Genomic DNA, 22,237 nt, shown 5'->3' with positions numbered 1-22,237 from the left:
GGCAAACTCCAAGTGGGCTGTCATGTGCCTTTTAATGAGGAGTGTCTGGCCACTCTACCATAAATACCTGATTGGTGGAGTGCTGCAGAGATGATTGTCCTTCTGGAAGGTTCTCCCATCTCCACAGAGGAACTGGAACTCTGTCAGAGTGACCATCACCTCCCTGACCAAGGCCCTTCTCCCTTGATTGCTCAGTTTGTCCGGGCGGGCCAGCCCTAGGAATACTTTGGTGGTGCCAAACTTCTTCCATACAAGAATGATGGAGGTCACAGTGTTCTTGGGGACCTTCAATGCTGCAGACATTTTTTAGTACCCTTCCCCAGATCTGTGCCTTGACAAAATCCTGTCTCGGAGCTCTACGGACAATTCCTTTGACCTCATGGCTAGATTCTTGCTCTAACATGCACTGTCAACTGTGAGACCTGATATAGACAGGTGTATGCCTTTACAAATCATGTCCAATCAGGTTGTAAAAACATCTCAAGGATGCACCTGAGCTCAATTTCAAGTTTCATAGCAAAGGGTCTGAATACTTAAGTAAATAAGGTATTTCTATTTTTTTATTTTATACATTTGCAAACATCTATAAAAACCTGTTTTCACTTTGTCATTATGGGGTATTTCCACAAAATGTGGAAAAAGGGAAGAGGTCTGAATACTTTCCGAAAGACTGAGACATACAGTGCAATCTTAGACAAATCAATACGACAGCACCTGATTGACATTAGAATAAACAGTACTTTGGTGAATGCAACATAGTATTGAATGACACAGAGGGGCTCTCAGAAACATAATGTTAACATGTTATTTTGGTTTGTGTTTGGCAGTCAGTGTATGTCCCAAGCATTAGTCAGATGGTCTGTTCTTTTTTTAAATGCATTGATTCATTTCACCACTGTAGTCACAAAGGTTCTCATTTTCTACGAAATGGCAAGCGTTATACACACATTGAATAACATGCACAAACAATATTATAGCTTTAAAATGAACTTTAATGATTGTGTGTCATGTATTCATTCTCTTGAAAGAGAGGTAAATATTTGTTGAAAGAAACTAAAACGGAATAGGAAAAACCTTAAGTTGTAGAGAGTGCATAGATTTTCATAGTTTAGCATAATTGATAGATTTTTCTGTCCTTGTGAAGTGAACACTTTATGGCCAAAATTGGGACCACTTCCTGGTCATTATCTACACACACACACACACACACACACACACACACACACACATACACACACACACACAGACACACAGACACACACACACACAGACACAAACACACACACACACACACACACACACACACACACACACACACAGAGGAATGCAAATGCTACAGGCTTCTAAAAGCCTGCAGGACAAACTAAATGTAAAAATCAGTTTCAACTGGAGAACATATCAAAGGAAAAAGGATAACAAATAGTTTAAATGGAGCTCAGTAGTGCAGTGCTAAAAAAAAACATATAACCTTTTACAAAACCACCAGAAGTCTGAAATAATTCATAGAGGAAACCGAAACAAAAAAGGTAAACCAGAGAACAGGTACAATATATACATTCCTCTGGGCAAAAGTGGTGATCTGACCATCTTTGACTGGTGAGATTCCTCCAAGAATTTCAATTAGTCCTTCAAGAATTTCAATTATATTTCAATTGTATGTGTTGTCACATCACATACAAGTTCATCAACACCATACCCAGTTGCTCAGAACTCTCAAACCTCCTCTGCCTTCAGCATAGCAAGAACATCCTCAACCCGTAGGCATCCATTATCCATTCACGCAATGCTCTTTTGTTTCCATAGAAATGTGTATCCTTGGCGAACACATTTGTGTACATAAATGGCTTTCAAAGGAGGACCTACCTCCTCAAGGACATCAGCCAGCTTGCTTAGTATCTCCTCCGGAAGTTCATGGAACGTTGGTACACTGCAGGAAGAAAAGAGTCAGGAAGTCAAGGAAGAATAGGGATCCACAATGCCACAGGGCATTGATGCTATTAGACATATACACTGAGTATACAAAACATGACATAGACTGACCAGGTTAATCCAGTCGAAAGCTATGATCCCATACTGATGTCACCAGTTAAACCCATCCAATCAGTGTAGATGAAGGGTAGGAGACAGATTAAATAAGGATTTTTAAGCCTTGAGACACAGAATGTGTACAGTATGTGTGCCATTCATTTGGGTGAATGGGCAAGACAAAATACTTGAATGCCTTTGAATGGGCTATGGTAGTAGGTGCTAGGCGCACCGGGTTTGAGTGTCATGAATTGCAACAGAGCTGGGTTTTTCACGCTCAACAGTTTCCAGTGTGTATCTAGAATGGTCCACCACCCAAAGGACATCCAGCCAACTTGACAAAACTGTGGGAAATATTGCAGTCAACAAGGGCCAGCATCCCTGTGGAACACTTTCGACACCTTGTAGAATCCATGCCCTGATAAAATGAGGCTGTTCTGAGAGCAAAGGTGGGTGCAACTCAATATTAGGAAGGTGTTGCTAATATTTTGTACACTCAGTATACGGTCATGTAATATCGGCAGCTACACAGTCAATAGGTTAGCCTGAATAGAGTTTCTGTTATTACGCTCGCTCATTTTTCTTAACGTTGGTGAAAGTATAATCCAGAAATGAACCTATATAAATACACTACACATTTACTATGTGTGGTTTTCTGTATGTGTACACACACACACACACACACACACACACACACACACACACACACCCACACACACACACACACACACACACACACACACACACACACACACACACACACATCCACACACACATCCACACACACACACACACACACACACACACACACACACACACACACACACACACACACACACACACACACACACACACACACACACACACACACACACACACACACACACACACACACACACACACACACACACACACACACACACACACACACACACACACACACTCTGAGGTTGAAGAGGCTTGATGTTTGTTCTGTGCGTTTCCTTGCAGTCCTCTGAATCCTAAATCCCATCTGCTCGTTATCGACATGGACTAAAGAAAACTGGCCAATGTTTATCAGAGGGGAGAGAAAAATAGCACCCAGGCATTGGAACAAAGGCTTTTATCTCTCTATATCATCTCTCTGTTTCTCCATCTCCAACTCCCTCTCGTTTTCCATGCTTTATTAAAGTAATCTGAACCATCTCGCCCCAGCACTGACTCCTGGTGCTGAATTTCCTCCATGGACCCTGGCCAGAAAATGGCTTGTCAGATAGTTCCTTACAATGGGAAACATATGTGACTTTAGGCCCCGAGCCGTGAAACAATTCCGGCAAACAAAAAGCCTCTGTTATGGAAAGTTATGCATCCAACGACTTAATTGGGTTGTAATAAAATGGTAAATTTGATCATCATGTTGTTAGGTTCAAAACTGTTGAAGTGGAATAGGATGGTGTTTACAAGTGTCTTTGTGTGTGTGTGTGTGTGTGAGGGTTTGCATGCACGTGGCTTAGACTCCAGTCTTCTAAAATGGGACTGTGAACCATCTGAACTCGAGTGCCACAGTCTCGCTGATTTTCATTCCCCTTGGCCCTTAATTGATCAATTCAGGTAATTGATTTGCTGGAAAATGGGTTAGCCAGGTGTTATCAATCTCTAATTGAATGGCAACGATAAAAAAAGGGTTGGGGTCAATTCAGGAAGTAAACTGAAATGCCACCTATTTTCAACAATTTCTCCAAAAACTGAAATGGAGAAGCTAATTATTTTTAAAATATATATATTTTTGAATTTAAAATTCAAATCACTTCCTGAATTGACTGACTTCAATTCTAATTGGCAAAAACCCTGGATGAAAAGCAGCCGTCACTCCAGGACCTGAATTACACCCCCTTGCTAACAAACTAGAACATCTTGGCTCCTGGACCCTGTCCGTGCATTTCAAGGCTGCGTTGAGACAATGACTTATCATTGACCCAAGCCCTGCTCAGATAATCCCTACCATTGTGTCGCTCAGTTGCTGCTGCAAATGTACATTGTCCCAGGGGCATTGGCAGTCATAATTTAAGTAACCTAATTTAACTCCGCTGAATGCCTCTGTCTGAATCCTACGCTGTAATCATGTGCCTAAGAACCTATACTGTTAGCACTGAGGCGGGATGCCCTAGTAGGAAGTCAGTTTGGGGCCAACTCACCCTGCACTGAATCAGCTCAAACATAAATATCACTGTCATGTCTACCTCTCATAAGCCTCCCAGTAAATTCTAATCAAATCAAACTTTATTTGTCACATGAGCTGAATACAACAAGTGCACACCTTACAGTGAAATGCTTACTTACAAGCCCTTAACCAACAGTGCAGTTCAAGAAAACCCAATAAACTAAAGTAAAAAATAATAAAAAGAAACACAATAACACAACAATAACAAGGCTATATACACGGGGTACCGGTACAGAGTCAGTGTGCGGAGGCACAGGTTAGAGGTAATTTGTACATGTAGGTAGGGGTGAAGTGACTATGCATAGATAATAAACAGTGAGTAGCAGTAGTGTACAAAACAAATGGGGGGGGGGGGGGGGGGTCAATGTAATAGTCAGGTGGCCATTTGATCAATTTGTCAGCAGTCTTATGCGCTCCGGTACCGCTTGCCGTGCAGTAGCAGAGAAAACAGTCTATGACTTGGGTGACTGGAGACTCTGACAATTTTACGGGCTTTCCTCTGACACCGCCTATTATATAGGTCCTGGATGGCAGGAAGCTTGGCCCCAGTGATGTACTGGGCCGTACACACTACAAAGCAATACAAACTATCAAAAATTCCAGGAAAGTGCTAAAAAATAGCCCAGATTAACATACTATGTAGACTAAGAAACAAGGTTCATGAAATCGAGAACTTGCTAGGAACAGATAATATTCATATACTGACATATATCTCTGAAACTCACTAAGATAATACCTTTGATGATACAGTGGTAGCAATACATGGTTTAAACATCTTCAGAAGAGACAGGAATGCCAATGGTGGAGTTGTTGCCGTTTATGTTCAGAGTCATATTCCTGTAAAGCTTAGAGAGGACCTCATGTTGAATGCTGTTGAAGTAATATGGCTACAAGTTCACCTGCCTCACCTAAAGCCCATTCTTGAGGGAAGCTGCTGTAGACCACCAAGTGCTAACAGTCAGTATCTGGATAATATGAGTGAAATGCTTGATAATGTATGTGATATCAACAGAGAGGTATACTGTATTTTCTGGGTGACCTTAATTAATATTGATTTAGTTTCATCAAGCTGCCCACTCATGAAAAAGCTTCAAAATCTAACCAGTGCCTGCAACCTGGTTCAGGTTATCAGTCAACCTAACAGGGTATTTACAATGAAACAATCCATGTATTGATCACATCTTTACTAATGCTGCAGAAATCTACTCTAAAGTAGTATCTAAATCCATTGGATGTAGTGATCATAATATAGTAGCCATATCTAGGAAAACCAAAGTTCCAACAGCTGGCCGGAATATAGTGTATAAGAGGTCATATGAGTAATTTTGTAGTGTTTCCTATTTTGAAGATTTAAAGAATATTTGCTGGTCTGTGGTATGTAATGAGGAGAAACCAGTCACATTTATGAAAGTCTTTATTCCAGTTACTAATATACATGCACACATTAAGAAAATGACTGTAAAAACTGTTAAATCCCAGTGGATTGATAAGGAATTTTAGCATTTTATGGGCGACAGGGATGGGACAAAAGCAATGGAAAATAAGTCTGGCTGCACAGCCCATTGGCAAATGTACTGTAAATTGAGAAATCATGTGACTAAACTGATCAAGAAGAAGAAACTATACTATAAAACAAAGATAAATCATATATAGAATGATAGTAAAGCTTTGGAGCACCTTAAATGACATTGTGGCAAAAATGGTCAACTTGGCTCCATCATTCATCACAAAACCTACTGATATTGGCAACCACTTATATTTTTTTCATTGGCAAAATTAGAAAATTTAGGCATGACATGCCAACAACAAATTCTGAACCTACACACCCAAGCATAACTGACCAAATTCTGAAAGACAATAATTGTAATTTTGAATTCTGTAAAGTAAGTGTGGAAGAGGGAAAAAAAAAAAAATCTCGTTCAAACAGCCAACCAAATCAGCCTGTTACCAGCCCATAGTAAAGTTGTTTCAAAATAATTGTTTGACCAGACACAATGCTATTTAAACAAATTAACAACAGATTTTCAGCAGAATTAAAGGGAAGGGCATTCAACATGTACGCACTTACACAAATGACTGATGATTGGCTGAGAGAAATTGATAATGAAAATATTATGGGAGCTGTTTTGCTTGACTTCAGTGCAACTTTTTACATTATCAATCAATCATAATCTGCTGCTGGAAAAACTTATGTGTTACATCCCCTGCTATGTTGTGGATCGAGAGTTACCTGTCTAACAGAACACAGAGGGTGTTCTTTAATTGAAGCCTCTCCAACATAATCTAGGTAGAGTCAGGCATTCCCCAGGGCGGCTTTCTAGGCCCCTTACTTTTTTCAAACTTTACTAATGACCTACCACCGGCTCCGAGTAAAGCCTGTGCGTCTATGTCTGCTGATGTCTCAACTCTATACACGTCATCTACCACAGCAAGTGAAATCACTGCAACACTTAACAAAGAGCTGCAGTCAGTTTCATAATTGGTGGCAAGAAATAAGTTAGATCTAAATATTTCAAAAACTAAAAGCATTGTATTTGGGACAAATCATTGACCAAACCCTAAATCTCAATCTTGTAATGAAAAGTTTGGAAAATGAGCAGGTTGAGGAGACTAAACTGTTGGAGTAATTCTGGATTGTAAACTAATGGGGAGAGGCCTGTCCATAATAAAGCGCTGTTCTTCCTTCTTAACAATGCTATCAACAAGGCAGGTCCTACAGGCCCTAGTTTTGTCGTACCTGGACTACTGTCCAGTCATGTGGTCAGGTGCCACAAACAGGGACTAAGGAAAATTGTCCCAGAACCGGGCAGCACGGCTGACCCTTAAATGTACACAGAGAGCTAACATTAATAATATGCATGTCAATCTCTCCAGGCTCAAAGTATAGGAGAGAAGGACTTGTATTAGTGAGAAGTATTGACATGTTGAATGCACAGAGCTGTCTGTTTAAACTACTAGCACACAGCTCAGACACCCATGCATACCCCACAAGACATGCTACCAGAAATGTCTTAAAGGTCCCCAAGTCCAGAAAAGACTATGAGCGCACAGTACAACATAGAGCCATGACTACATGGAACAATATTCCACATCAACTAACTCATGCAAGCAGTAAAATCAGATGAAAAAACTGATAAAAATAGACCTTATGGAACAGTAGGGACTATGAAGAGGTACACACACAGACACACGCCTACACACACATGATAACATACACAATATACACACACGTACACATAGATTTTTTTGTTGTAGATAAGTGGTAGAGGAATGGCCTGAGTGCACACACTTAATGGGATATCTGTTGTGAAATGTAATGTAATGTTTTTAATTGTATATAACTGCTTTCTGGACCCCAGGAAGAGTAGCTGCTGCTTGGCAAAAAGAGGGAAATAATGTGAAAGACAGAACAGGGGGACAATCAGAGGGACAGACAGCAGAACAGACAGAGAAAGCAGTACATTTCCAATGCACCTCATATATCCTGCTTGATGCATATGACACGCTCCTCTCCCTCCATCTTTTGATGAGGACATATTTTATCCCACGCTGTATGTCCGTGCAACAAAATTCTGCCTTTAATATGATAATAGGCTTCCCTGTCTTCAGCCCGTCTCCTCTGCCAAACCCTATGCTAATGCCAACGTCAGATAGAGAGAAGAAAGAGAGCAGGAAGAAGGGATAATAATTTTTCCGGTAGAGTGGGTACTTCCAGATGCGTAAAACAAACTTGAAGGAGACATTGGGCTCTATTTTAACAAACCAAATGCAATGGAAAATCTTAGCACTGGTGGTAGGGCTATGAGTCCTGGGCTGTGTCGGACATATTGTTGCAAAAAAAAAATTATTGTGTGAATTAAGGCTTGGTTTTGATTAATTTACATTCTTTTGGTTTTTGATTCATTAAGAGGTCTCATGAGTCAAACCCTTTATGAAAGGATTGACTAACTGTCGAATGCATTGGTCATGACCAAAAAACAGCCTTCATTGAGAGGAGGGGAAGCTATGCTTGGTTTTTAATCAAATTAAACGAAATGTGTACAAATATTTGTTTTTATGTTTCTAAATACAAGGTTTACGGGAACAAAAAAGAAAATGAATCTTGTTCCATGTTGTTACGTTCCCCAGTTTCTGTGTTGTAGTTGGTGTATTTGCATGTGTGTATTTCAGTAAATGGCTTCCTGAAATCCCTCAAGCAGCTGATTGGTCGACTCCATGGCTAATTGGAGAGCTGACCCCGCCTCCTCATCAAGATGCAGCTGTCTCCAATTACCCATTCCTTCTGAAGCTATATAAAAGCCTGTGTTCTGTTCAGATGAGAGATCATTGCTGGAACATCATTGCTGGAGAGATTGATTGTGATATAGAGAATTCAATTGCTGAGAGTGGTGTTGGTCGTTTTTCAGGGAGCTGAGGGTTATATAGTGTTGGTTGTTTCTCAGAAAGCGATTTGGTGTGTACTATGTTAGTTGTTGCTGAGGGAGCTGATTGGTTATGTCTGTTATGTCTGTTATGTGTCAATAGGACGCACTGTTTTGATTATTGTAATTGTTTGTGTTATTCTGTTTCATTTGTTCCCATGGGGGGGAAGGGGAAGGTACCTAGGGCGTGCTTAGGCAAGAGTAGTATATTTACTGTCTAGGCACACTAGGTAAGACCTGGGCGGACCACCCCCTGTATTTTGGTTAGTGCACCAGGTGGTGCTAAGTTAGATAAGTAGTGGCTAGGCAGGTAAGATAGGAGAGGGGGGCTTTGACATTTACTGTCTTTGCTTTGGTTCTGTTCAGCCCCTTTTCCCCATATGTGAAGGAATAAATTCCTAGTAAGGGGTAAATTCTGCTTTTTGTCATCCTTACTCGCACCTACAGTCCACACCTCTTTCGCTTCACAGAGAGTTGAGTTGTAGCAGGGTGTTGCGTTCCCACTTCACAGAGGCGTGCGTAACACATGTGGTTGTCATGGCTGGACAGGCTGCACTTCCACTGTCAGAATCCATACCATAACCAACCAAGTTACTGCTAACACCAGCTTTTGGTTGGTCTTAAATATCCCCACCAGTGCTGCCTGAAATTGTCACTTTGGTATATGTTTTTATAAGGACACACCTCAGATACTTCCACCCCTCCTACCTCAGCGCAAGAGACTCATATAAGACAGACAGGTCAATTAACAAACCTGGCACTAGGGTTTGAAAACAGAAGGGCACCGACTCTAACAGGTCAAATTTGCAAACAAGCGTGCGTTTGACAATTGCACCGGTTAACTATCATTATGTAACTGGATACGAATGGGGAAATGTGACTTCAATGTTAAATCACTTCAATATCGCCAACCCTAGGTCGTATGAGTCTGGTATATTGATAAATAATTAAATGTTATAATGTAATCAAATCCAATGTTTTTCATCACATGCACTGAATACAACTGGTGTAGACTTTACATTGAAATGCTTGCTTACAAACCTTTCCCAATGATGCAGAGTTTAAAAATAATATCTAATAGTAACTAACAAAACAGGAATAAAATAAAATATAAGAATGTAGCTATATACAGGGAATTTATAGTATTTCTGTTCCTCACCTTTTTAAAAAGTCCATGTATTCGGTGTGTTTGATCAGGCCCGTCCTCATCATAATAGTCTGAAAGCATTGTCGGTCGATGGCCCATAACTTCACATTGGTGAGAGCTGGAGAGGGAGAACATGGAGAAGGAAGGAGTGATCAGAGTAGTCAGGAAGAAACATGGATACCAGGTCATGTTCACAATATAATGAGATATCATCATTAACCAGGTGTCTACTTGGACAACATGAGTGCACTTTTGAGAGAGATGAGGAGAGAAAGAACTTAAACCGGCCCAGGCTATCCCATAAGAACCCACCGCAGAAAGGCTATTAGAATGACTTCCATCACTGATGAATGGATTCATTTGGCTGACCATGTCTGTGCGTGTTCATCTGTTTGTTGCTTTGCCTGTTTGTTCTGATCCTGACCTGTCTACTTGGATGTCTGTGTCACTGTAACACTGACTCCTCCTCTTCTAATCAGAACACACACAAACACCAATTAATTGACAAACAGACACTTAAGGGTAGGCAAGATAACACACACACACACACCCACATACTTCCAAGGAGCAACAGTTAAGCCCACTGTTTTCTGTGTGATCAAACACTGCCAGACCACAGGAGAGATTCTCTCATTAGATGGTCAGGCTCTTTTTAGTCCCAGTTAGATCCGTTTTCTTCACAGGCTAAAACTGTCTGCAGACCTTGTACCAACTAATGAGGAAGGAGACTGTGCATCCTTCTTTTTTATTTTTTGAATTTTACCACCTTTTCTCATCCAATTTCATGGTATCCAATTGTTAGTAGTTACTATCTTGTCTCATCGCTACAACTCCCGTACAGGCTCGGGAGAGACAAAGGTTGAAAGACCTGCGTCCTTCGATACACAACCCAAACAAGCCGCACTTCTTAACACAGCGCGCATCCAACCCAGGAGCCAGCAGCACCAATGTGTCGGAGGAAACACTGTGCACCTGGCGACCTGGTTAGCGTGCACTGCGCCCGGCCCGCCACAGGAGTCGCTAGTGCGCGATGAGACAAGGATATCCCTGCCGGCCAAACCCTCCCTAACCTGGACGACGCTAGGCCAATTGTGCGTCGCCCCACGGACTGCGATGCAGTGCCCTAGACCACTGCGCCACCCGGGAGGCCCACAATGCATCCTTCTTTAAGCACTAAATAACTAAAACACATTCCAAAAACCTATTTCTCTTGGGCCTAGATAACTCACAAACACGGAGCTGAAACACTGGTTAAATGGACGCAATATGGCAGATGGAAATTTCACAGTCTAGCAGAAGTCTTAGTGAAGCCACAGTATCACCCTTTTGTTGTCAGCTTTCCAGTACTATCAGGCTGCATGAAATCAAGGGATCCAACCTATGATTACTAGGGAACAGACCGCCATTCCAGACCTCTAAAACCCAAACCTCAGAGAGGAGGGCTAGAAAATATTTTGAAGTAACATTCCTGTTAGGCGCTAAAGCAACAGCTGTTAAGAGGAGTGACGTAGTTGTGTAAACACAGAGCCAACAGAGTGCTACGGCAGTGAGTGGGCAATTCACAGGGCATGGAGAAATCAGATATTGAGAGGCCAGGAGCGCATTGCAGTGAGGGTAAGTGGGTTATTTGGAGACTTGACTAAATTGCAGTGAGACTTAGGGAGCTAGTTAGCCTGCAATGTGTGTAGATGGATGTCTTAATGCTTGTGGGCCGTTCAGCCATTAGCTCGACAGCGTACTAAAGCCACTCCAGGCCCTGGGTTGACAACAGGCAGGGATGGAGGTGGAATGTGAAGGGTCTTGAGAAGTGTGGGAGTCTGGTAGTGAGTGAATTATGTTGAAGCAGACTGAGAATACATGCATGATGCATACTGCATATAACGTACTAGCAAAAATGTGTGTTGATCTCTAAGCACACGCACCAACGCACACACAGGCACGCACCCTTGGGAGCTCATCCCTTAAAGAGATTGGAACAACACTATTGCAACCACAAAAAAGGTGTGTGATCAAGTCTGCTATGAAGGCCCATCAGGATTTATGTTCCCCACAGCATACAAAGTGTGATCTTTCAGCCACAGTCTCCTCTTCCTCTACCTTGTCCTTGACAGGCCCAGACATATTTCATTTTTTAAATTTTCACCCCTTTTTCGTGGTCCAATTGGTAGGTAAAGTCTTGTCTCATCGCTGCAACTCCCCAACGGACTCGGGAGAGGTGAAGGTCGAGAGCCATGCGCCCTCCGAAACACGACCCTGCCAAGCTGCACTGCTTCTTGACACACTGCTTGTTTAACCCGGAAGCCAGCCACACGAATGTGTCAGAGGAAACACCGTCCAACTGGCGATCTAGGTCAGCTTGCAGGCGCCTGGCACAACCACAAGGAGTCGCTAGAGCACGTCGAGACAAGGAAATCCCAGCCGGCCAAACACTCCCATAACCCGGACAACACTGGGCCAATTATGTGCCGCCTCATGGGTCTCCGTGGCCCATACACCCCCCCCACACTTTCCCTATCTTAAAAAGGCCGTAGCTTTGCCCTGATAGTTTGTAGTTGTTTCCCCTCCCCCCTCTTAATCTGTCCCACTTGCTCTTGGGAAGTTTCCTGTTATCATGCTAGCAAGTAAAAGTGCAGTGATGCCACCATCCCTCAGAAGCACCTGTTCATAGAACATCTGTTCTGATTCATATTAGGCATCATCCAAATTAAAGAGTATTGTAAGGTCAATGTTTCCCTTAACATTATCTGGCTCTTTCCCTCTTTTAGTTTCACTTGAACTGTTTCCCATACAAATGTGATCGATTGAGCTGTTGATTGGGATTATCACAAAGCCTGTGTGTAATCAAGGATGTGTGTAATCAAGGATGTGTGTAATCAAGGATCAGTTGATTTGCCTTGTGTCACCCTCAGGGAGAGAACAGCTTTGTTTAAGCCCTTATACAGCAACTGAGGTCAGAGCTCTGTTTGTCAGTGGCTGGAGAGAAAACATCACAGAGCAAAAGGAGAAAGGCTTGAACAGAATTACTTTGTCCAAAGTCACCAGAATAAAATGTATTTGAATATCTTTACTTCTGAATGTAAGTCGCACCATTTATATACAAGCGGGGTGACTGCCAAAATGATTTGTAATGTAATTCAATACAATAGAATGTCAGTGTAACTTTGTTTTTTAATAGAAGGCAGCAAATAATTATATGTTTTAATTTGTGTACTGGTATTGTTCAAAGTTTTAAAAAAGAAGCACCCAAATGTTAAATCATCACACCATTGTACTCTCATGGTGAATGTTCTCTATGAAGTTGAAAATTACTCCAGTATCTTTGAAACGCAGTCCCTCTCTGGTCCCGGATGGCTGTGATACACAGCGCTGCTGCAGTTGCTTTGTAAAGCTGTATGGCACCAGGATTATAATGAGTTGTGACACCCCCTCATGTCAGTTTCAGAAGAACAAAGACAACCATGATAAAATACACATAAATAAGCAACTTTGTGAATATTCTTACACAGTTCAAGTCACATAATCCTGACTGTCCAATGGAGGGAGAACAATACAATAGCAGGGAGAAGAGACACACAGCATACATACAACTGGGGAGGGGAAACTGGGTTATATCCTTCCTTGTTTGGCCCTGTCCGGGGGTGTCCTCGGATGGGGCCACAGTGTCTCCTGACCCCTCCTGTCTCAGCCTCCAGTATTTATGCTGCAGTAGTTTATGTGTCGGGGGGCTAGGGTCAGTTTGTTATATCTGGAGTATTTCTCCTGTCCTATTCGGTGTCCTGTGTGAATCTAAGGGTGCGTTCTCTAATTCTCTCCTTCTCTCTTTCTTTCTCTCTCTCGGAGGACCTGAGCCCTAGGACCATGCCCCAGGACTACCTGACATGATGACTCCTTGCTGTCCCCAGTTCACCTGGCCGTGCTGCTGCTCCAGTTTCAACTGTTCTGCCTTATTATTATTCGACCATGCTGTTCATTTATGAACATTTGAACATCTTGGCCATGTTCTGTTAAAATCTCCACCCGGCACAGCCAGAAGAGGACTGGCCACCCCACATATGCTCTCTCTAATTCTCTCTTTCTTTCTCTCTCTCGGAGGACCTGAGCCCTAGGACCATGCCCCAGGACTACCTGACATGATGACTCCTTGCTGTCCCCAGTCCACCTGACCGTGCTGCTGCTCCAGTTTCAACTGTTCTGCCTTATTATTATACGACCATGCTGGTCATTTATGAACATTTGAACATCTTGGCCATGTTCTGTTATAATCTCCACCCGGCACAGCCAGAAGAGGACTGGCCACCCCACATAGCCTGGTTCCTCTCTAGGTTTCTTCCTAGGTTTTGGCCTTTCTAGGGAGTTGTTCCTAGCCACCGTGCTTCTACACCTGCATTGCTTGCTGTTTGGGGTTTTAGGCTGGGTTTCTGTACAGCACTTTGAGATATCAGCTGATGTACGAAGGGCTATATAAATACATTTGATTTGATTTGATTTGAACTGCATCTCCTGGGGAACACAGCAGAAAAAAGCATACCAACAAAGGGTGGAGGACAATTGTTCATATCCGACTCTAAGGACTATGAAAAAGAGTGCCAACTTGTACCGTTCTCATTAGGAACAAAAGTCCAGAGTGCCTGGGTATAGAAAGGATAGTGAGTTTATGAACCTAGACTCCTATAGGCACTGTTTCACTCAGAAGTAAGGGAGAATTAGATAGTCACACTTTGAGAGTTAAAGGTCACACTTTGTATAGTGGACTGAGGGTTTTCTACAACAGTCATACCCCACTATTATAATGGAGGATAGACTGACTGTATTTCTCTCCCTATCTTTCTCTGATTTTGCCTCTTTAACCCCCCTCGCTGTCTCTCTATCAACCCCCCAACTCTTTCTATGAATATCTCTCCTTTCTCTCCCTGTAGCCCCATTTCCCCTCATCATACTCTATAATTATATCACTGTGGCATGGAAAGGCAAATGTGTTGGAATATTAATTAACATGCATCTTTATCCGAACCTTCGGAGCAGCGGTGGTCATTAGCTACTCTGAGAATGATCATAAGTCCCTCTCTGTAATTAACCTGATGATAGATAGGCAGCTCTGAGAGGACAGGGGGCTTGTATGTCTCAACTACTGCTGCTGTTGGGCACAAAATGTGGTCTGAACATTCACAATGAGAAGTGGCATGCTGTCATACTATTGTGGTGTACGACATGGAGGAGCTTTCTGTTGGTATACATGTTAATTCTCTTCATTCACTCTTACTTTGTGGCTCACACAGCATATCGCCATCTTTCACTATTGTCCTCTAATGTCCCTCTCTCTCAATTCAATTTACATTTTTAAGGCGCTTTATTGGCATGGGAAGCATTTGTTTACATTGCCAAAGCAAGTGAAATACAGAAACAAAAGTGAAATAAACAAAAGTAAACATTACACTCACAAAAGTTCCAAAATAATACATTCATTTCAAATGTCATATTATGTCTGTAATGATGTGAAAATAGTTCAAGTACAAAGGAGAAAATAAATAAAGGTTGTATTTACAAAGGTGTTTGTTCTTCACTGGTTGCCCTTTTCTTGTGAGAGCAGATCCAAAATCTTGCTGTTGTGATGGCACACTGTGGTATTTCACCCAACAGATATGGGAGTTTATCAAAATTGGATTTGTTTTTGAATTCTTTGTATGTCTGTGTAATCGGAGGGAAAAATGTGTCTCTAATATGGTCATACATTTGACAGGTTGTTAGGAAGTGCAGCTCAGTTTCCACCTCATTTTGTGGGAAGTGTGCTCGTGTCTGTCTTCTCTTGAGAACCAGGTCTTCCTTTGGCAGCCTTTCTCAATAGAAAGGCTATGCTCACTGAGTCTGTACATAGTCAAAGATTTCCTTAATTTTGGGTCAGTCATTCCTCCACTGTGTACTCCCTTCTAGTTTTCTCCGTTTTTTTGCAAATTCTTTTCAACATGTCAAGTATTTGTCTTTTAGTTTTCTCATGATTTGGTTGGGTCTAATTGTGTTGTTGTCCTGGAGCACCTTGGGGTCTGTTTGTGAACACAGTCCCAGGACCATCTTGCTTTTTTTTTAACCTTTATTTAACCAGGCAGGTCAGTTAAGAACAAATTATTATTTTCAATGTCAGCCTAGGAACAGTGTTAACTGCCTTATTCAGGGTTAGAAAGACAGATTTTTTACCTTGCCAGCGCAGGGATTTGATCTTGCAACCTTTCGGTTACTAGTCCAACGCTCTAGCCACTAGGCTACCTGCCACCTAGGAGGCTAATCTCCAAGGTTCATTGTTCGGTAGGTGATGGCTTTGTCATGGAAGGTTTGGGAATCGCTAGAATTCTGGATTTTGATCATTAGAGGGTATCGGCCAAATTCGGCTCTGCGTGCATTATTTGTTGCTTTACGTTGTACACGGGATATTTTTGCAGAATTCTGCATGCAGAGTCTGAATTAGGTGTTTATCCCATTTTGTAAAATCTTGGTTGGTGAGTGGACCCCAGATCTCACAACTATAAAGGGCAATGGGTTCTATAACTGATTCAAGTATTTTTGCCAGATCTTAATTGGTATGTCAAATGTTATGTTCCTTTTGATGGCACAGAAGGTCTTTCTTGCCTTGTCTCTCAGATTGTTCACAGCTTTGTGGAAGTTACCTGTGGCGCTGATGTTTGGGCCGAGGTATGTATAGTTTTTTGTGTGCTTTAGGGCAACAGTGTCTAGATGGAATTTGTTTTGTATGGTCCTGGCAACTGGACCATTTTTGGAACACCATTATTTTTGTCTTACTGAGATTTACTTTCAGGGCCCAGGTCTGACAGAATCTGTGCAGAAGGCTTAGGTGCTGCTGTAGGTACTCCTTGGTTCGGGACAGAAGAACCGGATCATCAGCAAACAGTAGACATTTAACTTCAGATTCTAGTAGGGTGAGGCCGGGTATAGCAGCCTGTTCTAGTGCCCTCGCAAATATGTTGATATACACTACCATTCAAAAGTTTGGGGTCAGTTAGAAATGTCCTTGTTTTTGAAAAAAATATCAAAATTTTTGTCAATTAAAATAACATCAAATTGATCAGAAATACAGTGTAGACATTGATAATGTTGTAAATGAATATTGTAGCTGGAAACGGCTGTTTTTTTTATGTAATATCTACATAGGCATACAGAGGCCCATTATCAGCAACCATCACATCTGTGTTCCAATGGCACGTTGTGTTAGCTAATCCAAGTTCATCGTTTTAATGGGCTAATTGACAATTTTGCAATTATGTTAGCACAGCTGAAAACTGTTGGTCTGATTAAAGAAGCAATAAAACTGGCCTTCTTTAGACTAATTGAGTATCTGGAGCATCAGCAATTGTGGGTTCGATTACAGGCTACTCAAAATGGACAGAAACAAAGACCTTTCTCCTGAAACTCTTCAGTCTATTCTTGTTCTGAGAAATGAAGGCTATTCCATGTGAGAAATTGCCAAGAATCTGAAGATCTGGTACAACGCTATGTACTACTCCCTTCACAGAACAGCGAAACTGTCTCTAACCAAAATAGAAAGAGGAGTGGGAGGCCCCGGTGCACAACTGAACAAGAGGACATGTACATTAGAGTGTCTAGTTTGAGCAACAGACGCCTCACAAGTCCTCAACTGGCAGCTTCATTAAATTATACCTGCAAAACACCCGTCTCAATGTCAACAGTGAAGACACGAGTCTGGGATTCTGGCCTTCTAGGCAGAGTTGGAAAGAAAAAGCCATATATCAGACTGGCCAATAAAAATAAAAGATTAAGATGGGCAAAAGAATACAGACACTGGACAGAGGAACGCTGCCTAGAAGGCCAGCATCCCAGAGTCGCCTCTTCACTGTTAACGTTGGGACTGGTGTGTTGCGGGTACTATTTAAACTTTTGAGCGGTAGGGTGTGCAGGGTGAATACGTGGTCTGTTGTATGGTAATTTCGTAAAAAGCCAAATTCACATTTGCTCAGCACATTGTTTTCACCGAGGAAATGTACGAGTCCGCTGTTAACAATAATACAGGGGATTTTCCCAAAGTTGCTTTTGACTCATCCCACGGTAGTTATTGGGGTCAAATTTGTCTCCACTTTTGTGGATTGGGGTGATCAGTCCTTGGTTCCAAATATTGGGAAATATGCCAGAGCTGAGGATGATGTTAAAGAGTTTAAGAATAGCCAATTGGAATTTTTGGTCTGTATATTGTATAATTTCATTTAGATTTACCATCAACCTCACAGGCCTTTTTGGGTTGGAGGGTTTGTATTTTGTCCTGTAGTTCATTCAATGTAATTGGAAGATCCAGTGGTTTCTGCTAGTCTTTAATAGTTGATTATAAGATTCGCATTTCATCACGTATGAGTTTTTGCTGTTTGTTCCTTGTTATAGAGCCCCAAAAAATTCTCAATTTTGGATAGATACAGTTGAAGTCGGAAATATACATACACCTTAGCCAAATACATTTAAACTCAATTTTTTCACAATTCCTGACATTTAATCAGAGTAAAGATTCCCTGTCTTAGGTCAGTTAGGATCACCACTTTATTTTAAGAATGTGAAATGTCCGAATAATAGTGGAAATTATTTTTTTCAGCTTTTATTTCTTTCATCACATTCCCAGTGGGACAGAAGTTTACATACACTCAAATAGTATTTGGTAGCATTGCCTTTAAATTGTTTAACTTGGGTCAGCCTTCCACAAGATTCCCACAATAAGTTGGGTGAAATTTGGCCCATTCCTCCTGACAGAGCTGGTGTAACTGAGTCAGGTTTGTAGGCCTCTTTGCTCACACATGTTTTTTCAGTTCTGCCCACAAATGTTCTATAGGATTGAGGTCAGGGCTTTGTGATGGCCACTCCAATACCTTGACTTTGTTGTCCTTAAGCCGTTTTGCCACAACTTTGGAAGTTTGCTTGGGGTCATTGTCCATTTGGAAGATCACGCTTTAACTTCCCGACTGATGTCTTGAGATTTTGCTTCAATATATCCACATAATTTTTTCCTCATGATGCCATCTATTTTGTGAAGTGCACCAGTCCCTCCTGCAGCAAAGCACCTTCACAACATGATGCTGCCACCCCCGTGCTTCCCGGTTGGGATGGTGTTCTTCGGCTTGCAAGCCTCCCCCTTTTTCTTCCAAACATAACAATGGTCTTTATGGTCATTATGCCCATTTATGTTTCATCAGACCAGAGGACATTTCTCCAAAAAGTACGATCTTTGTTCCCATGTGCAGTTGCAAACCGTAGTCTGGCTTTCTAATGGTGGTTTTGGAGCAGTGGCTTCTTCCTTGCTGAGCGGCCTTTCAGGTTGTGTCGATATAGGACTCAATTTACTGTGGATATACATACCTTTGTCCCTGTTTCTTACAGCATCTTCACAAGGTCGTTTGCTATTGTTCTGGGATTGATTTGCGCTTTTCGCACCAATGTACATTCATCTCTAGGAGTCAGAACGCGTCTCCTTCCTGAGCGGTATATGACAGCTGCGTGGTCCCATGGTGTTTATAATTGCATACTATTGTTTGTACATATTAATGTGGTACCTTCAGGTGTCTGGAAATTGCTCACGAGGATGAACCAGACTTGTGGAGGTCTACAATTTTTTTCTGATGTCTTGGTTGATTTCTTTGGATATTCCCATGATGTCAAGCAAAGAGGCACGGAGTTTGAAGGTAGGCCTTGAAATACATCCACGGGTACACCTCCAATTGACTCAAATTATGTCAATTAGCCTATCAGAAGCTTCTAAAGCCATGACATAATTTTCTGTTTAAAGGCAAAGTCAATTTAGGGTATGCAAACTTCTGACCTACTGGAATTGCGATACAGTGAAATAATCTGTCTGTAAACAATTGTTGGGAAAAATGACTTATGTCATGCACAAAGTAGATGTCCTAACCAACTTGCAAAAACTACAGTTTGTTAAAAATAAATTTGTGTAGTGGTTGAAAAACAAGTTTTAATGATGCCAACCTAAGTGTATGTAAACATCCGACTTCAACTGTAACTATTTGTGTTGTTGTTTGTTTAGAATTCCAATTTTCCCAGAAGTGTTTAGACTCTATAGATTCTTCAATTAAATTGAGCTGATTTCTCACGTGCTGTTCCTTCTTTTTCCGTAGTGTATTTCTGTATTATTTTAGTGATTCACCATAGTGAAGGCTCAGGTTTTCTGGGTCTCTATGTTTTTGGTTGGATAGGTTTCTCAATTCTTTCTTAGGTTTTTGCATTCTTCATCAAACCATTGTCATTGTTGTTAATTTTCTTAGGTCGTCTGCTTGAAATTTTTGATTTGATAGGGAAGCTGAGAGGTCACATACACTGTTTAGGTTTTATACTGCTAAGCTTACACCTTCACTATTGCAGTCAAACATTTTGTCCAGAAAATTGTCTAGAAGGGATTGAATTTCTTGTTGCCTAATTGTTTTTTGGTAGATTTCCACACTACTTCCCTTCCATCTATAGCATTTCTAAATAGTATTCAGTTCATTTGACTTTGATGACTCCTGATTCAGCATAGCTCTGTTCAAGTAGAGTGTGATTTTGCTGTGATCTGATACGGGTGTCTGTGGACTGACTGTGAATGCTCTAAGAGACTCTGGGTTGAGGTCAGTGGTAAAGTAGTCTTGTCATGCCCTGATCTGTTTCACCTGTCCTTGTGCTTGTCTCCACCCCCTCCAGGTGTTGCCCATCTTCGCCAATTATCATCTGGGTATTTATACCTGTGTTTTCTGTCTGTGCCAGTTCATCTTGTTTGTCAAGATTACCAGCATTTGTCCTGGCAGTGCATGTCTTTGTCCAGAAGCTTTTTTATCCTCCTCCTGGTTTTTGACCCTTGACTGTCCTGACACTGTATCTGCCCTCCTGACCACTCTGCCTGTCCCTGAGACTGCCTGCCATCCTGTACCTTTGCTCCTACTCTAGATTATCAACCCCTGCCTGCCTTGACCTGTCGTTTGCCTGCCCCTGTTACAATAAACATTGTTACTTCACACAGTCTGCACTTGGGTCTTACCTTGATACCTGATAGTCTACTGCCAAGAAATGAGCTATAGGTGTACCTATCAAAGGGGTTCCCTCGAAGCCTACCATAGACTATGTACATACCCACCATCCGACAGAGCTGCAGGAGTTGGAGCCCATTTTTGTTGGTTATGTTGTCGTAATTGTGTCCAGGGGTCATATGGTGGAGGGAATGCTGTCACCTCCAGGTAGGTGTTTGTCCCAGGGGTCATATGGTGGAGGGAATGCTGTCACCTCCAGGTAGGTGTTTGTCCCCCTGTGTGCTGTGGGATTCAGGTTCTTGTCCAGTTCTGTTATTTCGATTGCCACCGACTAGTACATTTCCCTGGGCCTGTAAATTGTCCTCTAGGATGGAGAAGCTGTCATCGTTAAAGTATGTGGATTCTAAAGTGGGGGATATATGTAGCACACATGATGACATTTCTCTCTGTGATAATTTCCTTAATTTCTGTCAAATGTTCCTGTTTTGACTAATTTAATAGAGGGGTTAGGTCTGCTCTATACCAAATTAGCATTCCCCCCTGAGTCTCTTCCCTGTTTCACACCTGGTAGTTTGGTGAATGGTGTTTTTAAGTACAGGTGCAGTGATCTATGTGGTTTAGGCCAGGACCATCACAGTAGGAGTGAGCAGAGCATGTTTAGCATCTGATACATACCTCTTAGGTTGCAGGATGGGGCTTGGGGTTGGGCCTGTTACTGTGCTCACGGCCTGGGTATATGTCTGCTGTCATGTTGAGGTTCTTGCCGCAGGGGCGGGGGGGCATGGGGTGGGCAGAAGGGGCATAGGTCTGATATGGGGGGGCCTATATAGGATTGTATTTTATTTGTATTTTATTGAACCTTTATTTAACCAAGTAGGCTAGTTGAGAACAAGTTCTCATTTGCAACTGCGACCTGGCCAGGATAAAGCATAGCAATTTGACACATACAACAACACAGAGTTACACATGGACAAAACAAAACATACAGTCAATAATACAGTAGAACAAAAGAAAACAAAAAGTATATATACAGTGAGTGCAAATGAGGTAAGTTAAGGAAATAAATAGGCCATGGTGGCGAAGTAATTACAATATAGCAATTAAACACTGGAATGGTAGATCGGTAGAAGATGAATGTGCAGGTAGAGATACTGGGGTGCAAAGGAGCAAAATAAATAAATAAATACCAGTATGGGGTTGAGGTAGGTAGATAGATGGGCTGTTTACAGATAGGCTAAGTACAGGTGCAGTGATCTGTAAACTGCTCTGACAGCTGGTGCTTAAAGCTAGTGAGGTAGATGTGAGTCTCCAGCTTCAGAGATTTTTGCAATTCGTTCCAGTCATGGGCAGCAGAGAACTGGAAGGGAAGACGACCAAAGGAGGAATTGGCTTTGGGGGTGACCAGTGAGATATACCTGCTGGTGCACGT

The 22,237-nt window shown here is 41.9% G+C and overlaps 1 protein-coding gene across 2 annotated transcripts in view; it reads right to left on the bottom strand.

Moving 5' to 3' along the window:
* Positions 1-22,237, bottom strand: part of LOC115135103 (cGMP-dependent protein kinase 1-like) — a 137,468-nt gene that overhangs the window by 30,328 nt on the left and 84,903 nt on the right. For both annotated transcript variants that reach the window (XM_029669386.2, XM_029669385.2), the window contains exons 4-5: positions 9,806-9,911; positions 1,864-1,927 (exon numbers count right to left, since the gene is read on the bottom strand). In XM_029669386.2, coding sequence (XP_029525246.1) covers positions 1,864-1,927; positions 9,806-9,911 — 170 coding nt within the window. The remainder of the gene's footprint in view (positions 1-1,863; positions 1,928-9,805; positions 9,912-22,237) is intronic.

The sequence above is a fragment of the Oncorhynchus nerka genome, linkage group LG10, assembly GCF_034236695.1.
Source record: "Oncorhynchus nerka isolate Pitt River linkage group LG10, Oner_Uvic_2.0, whole genome shotgun sequence".
NCBI classification, from domain to species: domain Eukaryota; kingdom Metazoa; phylum Chordata; class Actinopteri; order Salmoniformes; family Salmonidae; genus Oncorhynchus; species Oncorhynchus nerka.
The sequence above is the reverse complement of the archived record's forward strand: the minus strand, read 5'-3'. Positions and strand labels throughout refer to the sequence as shown.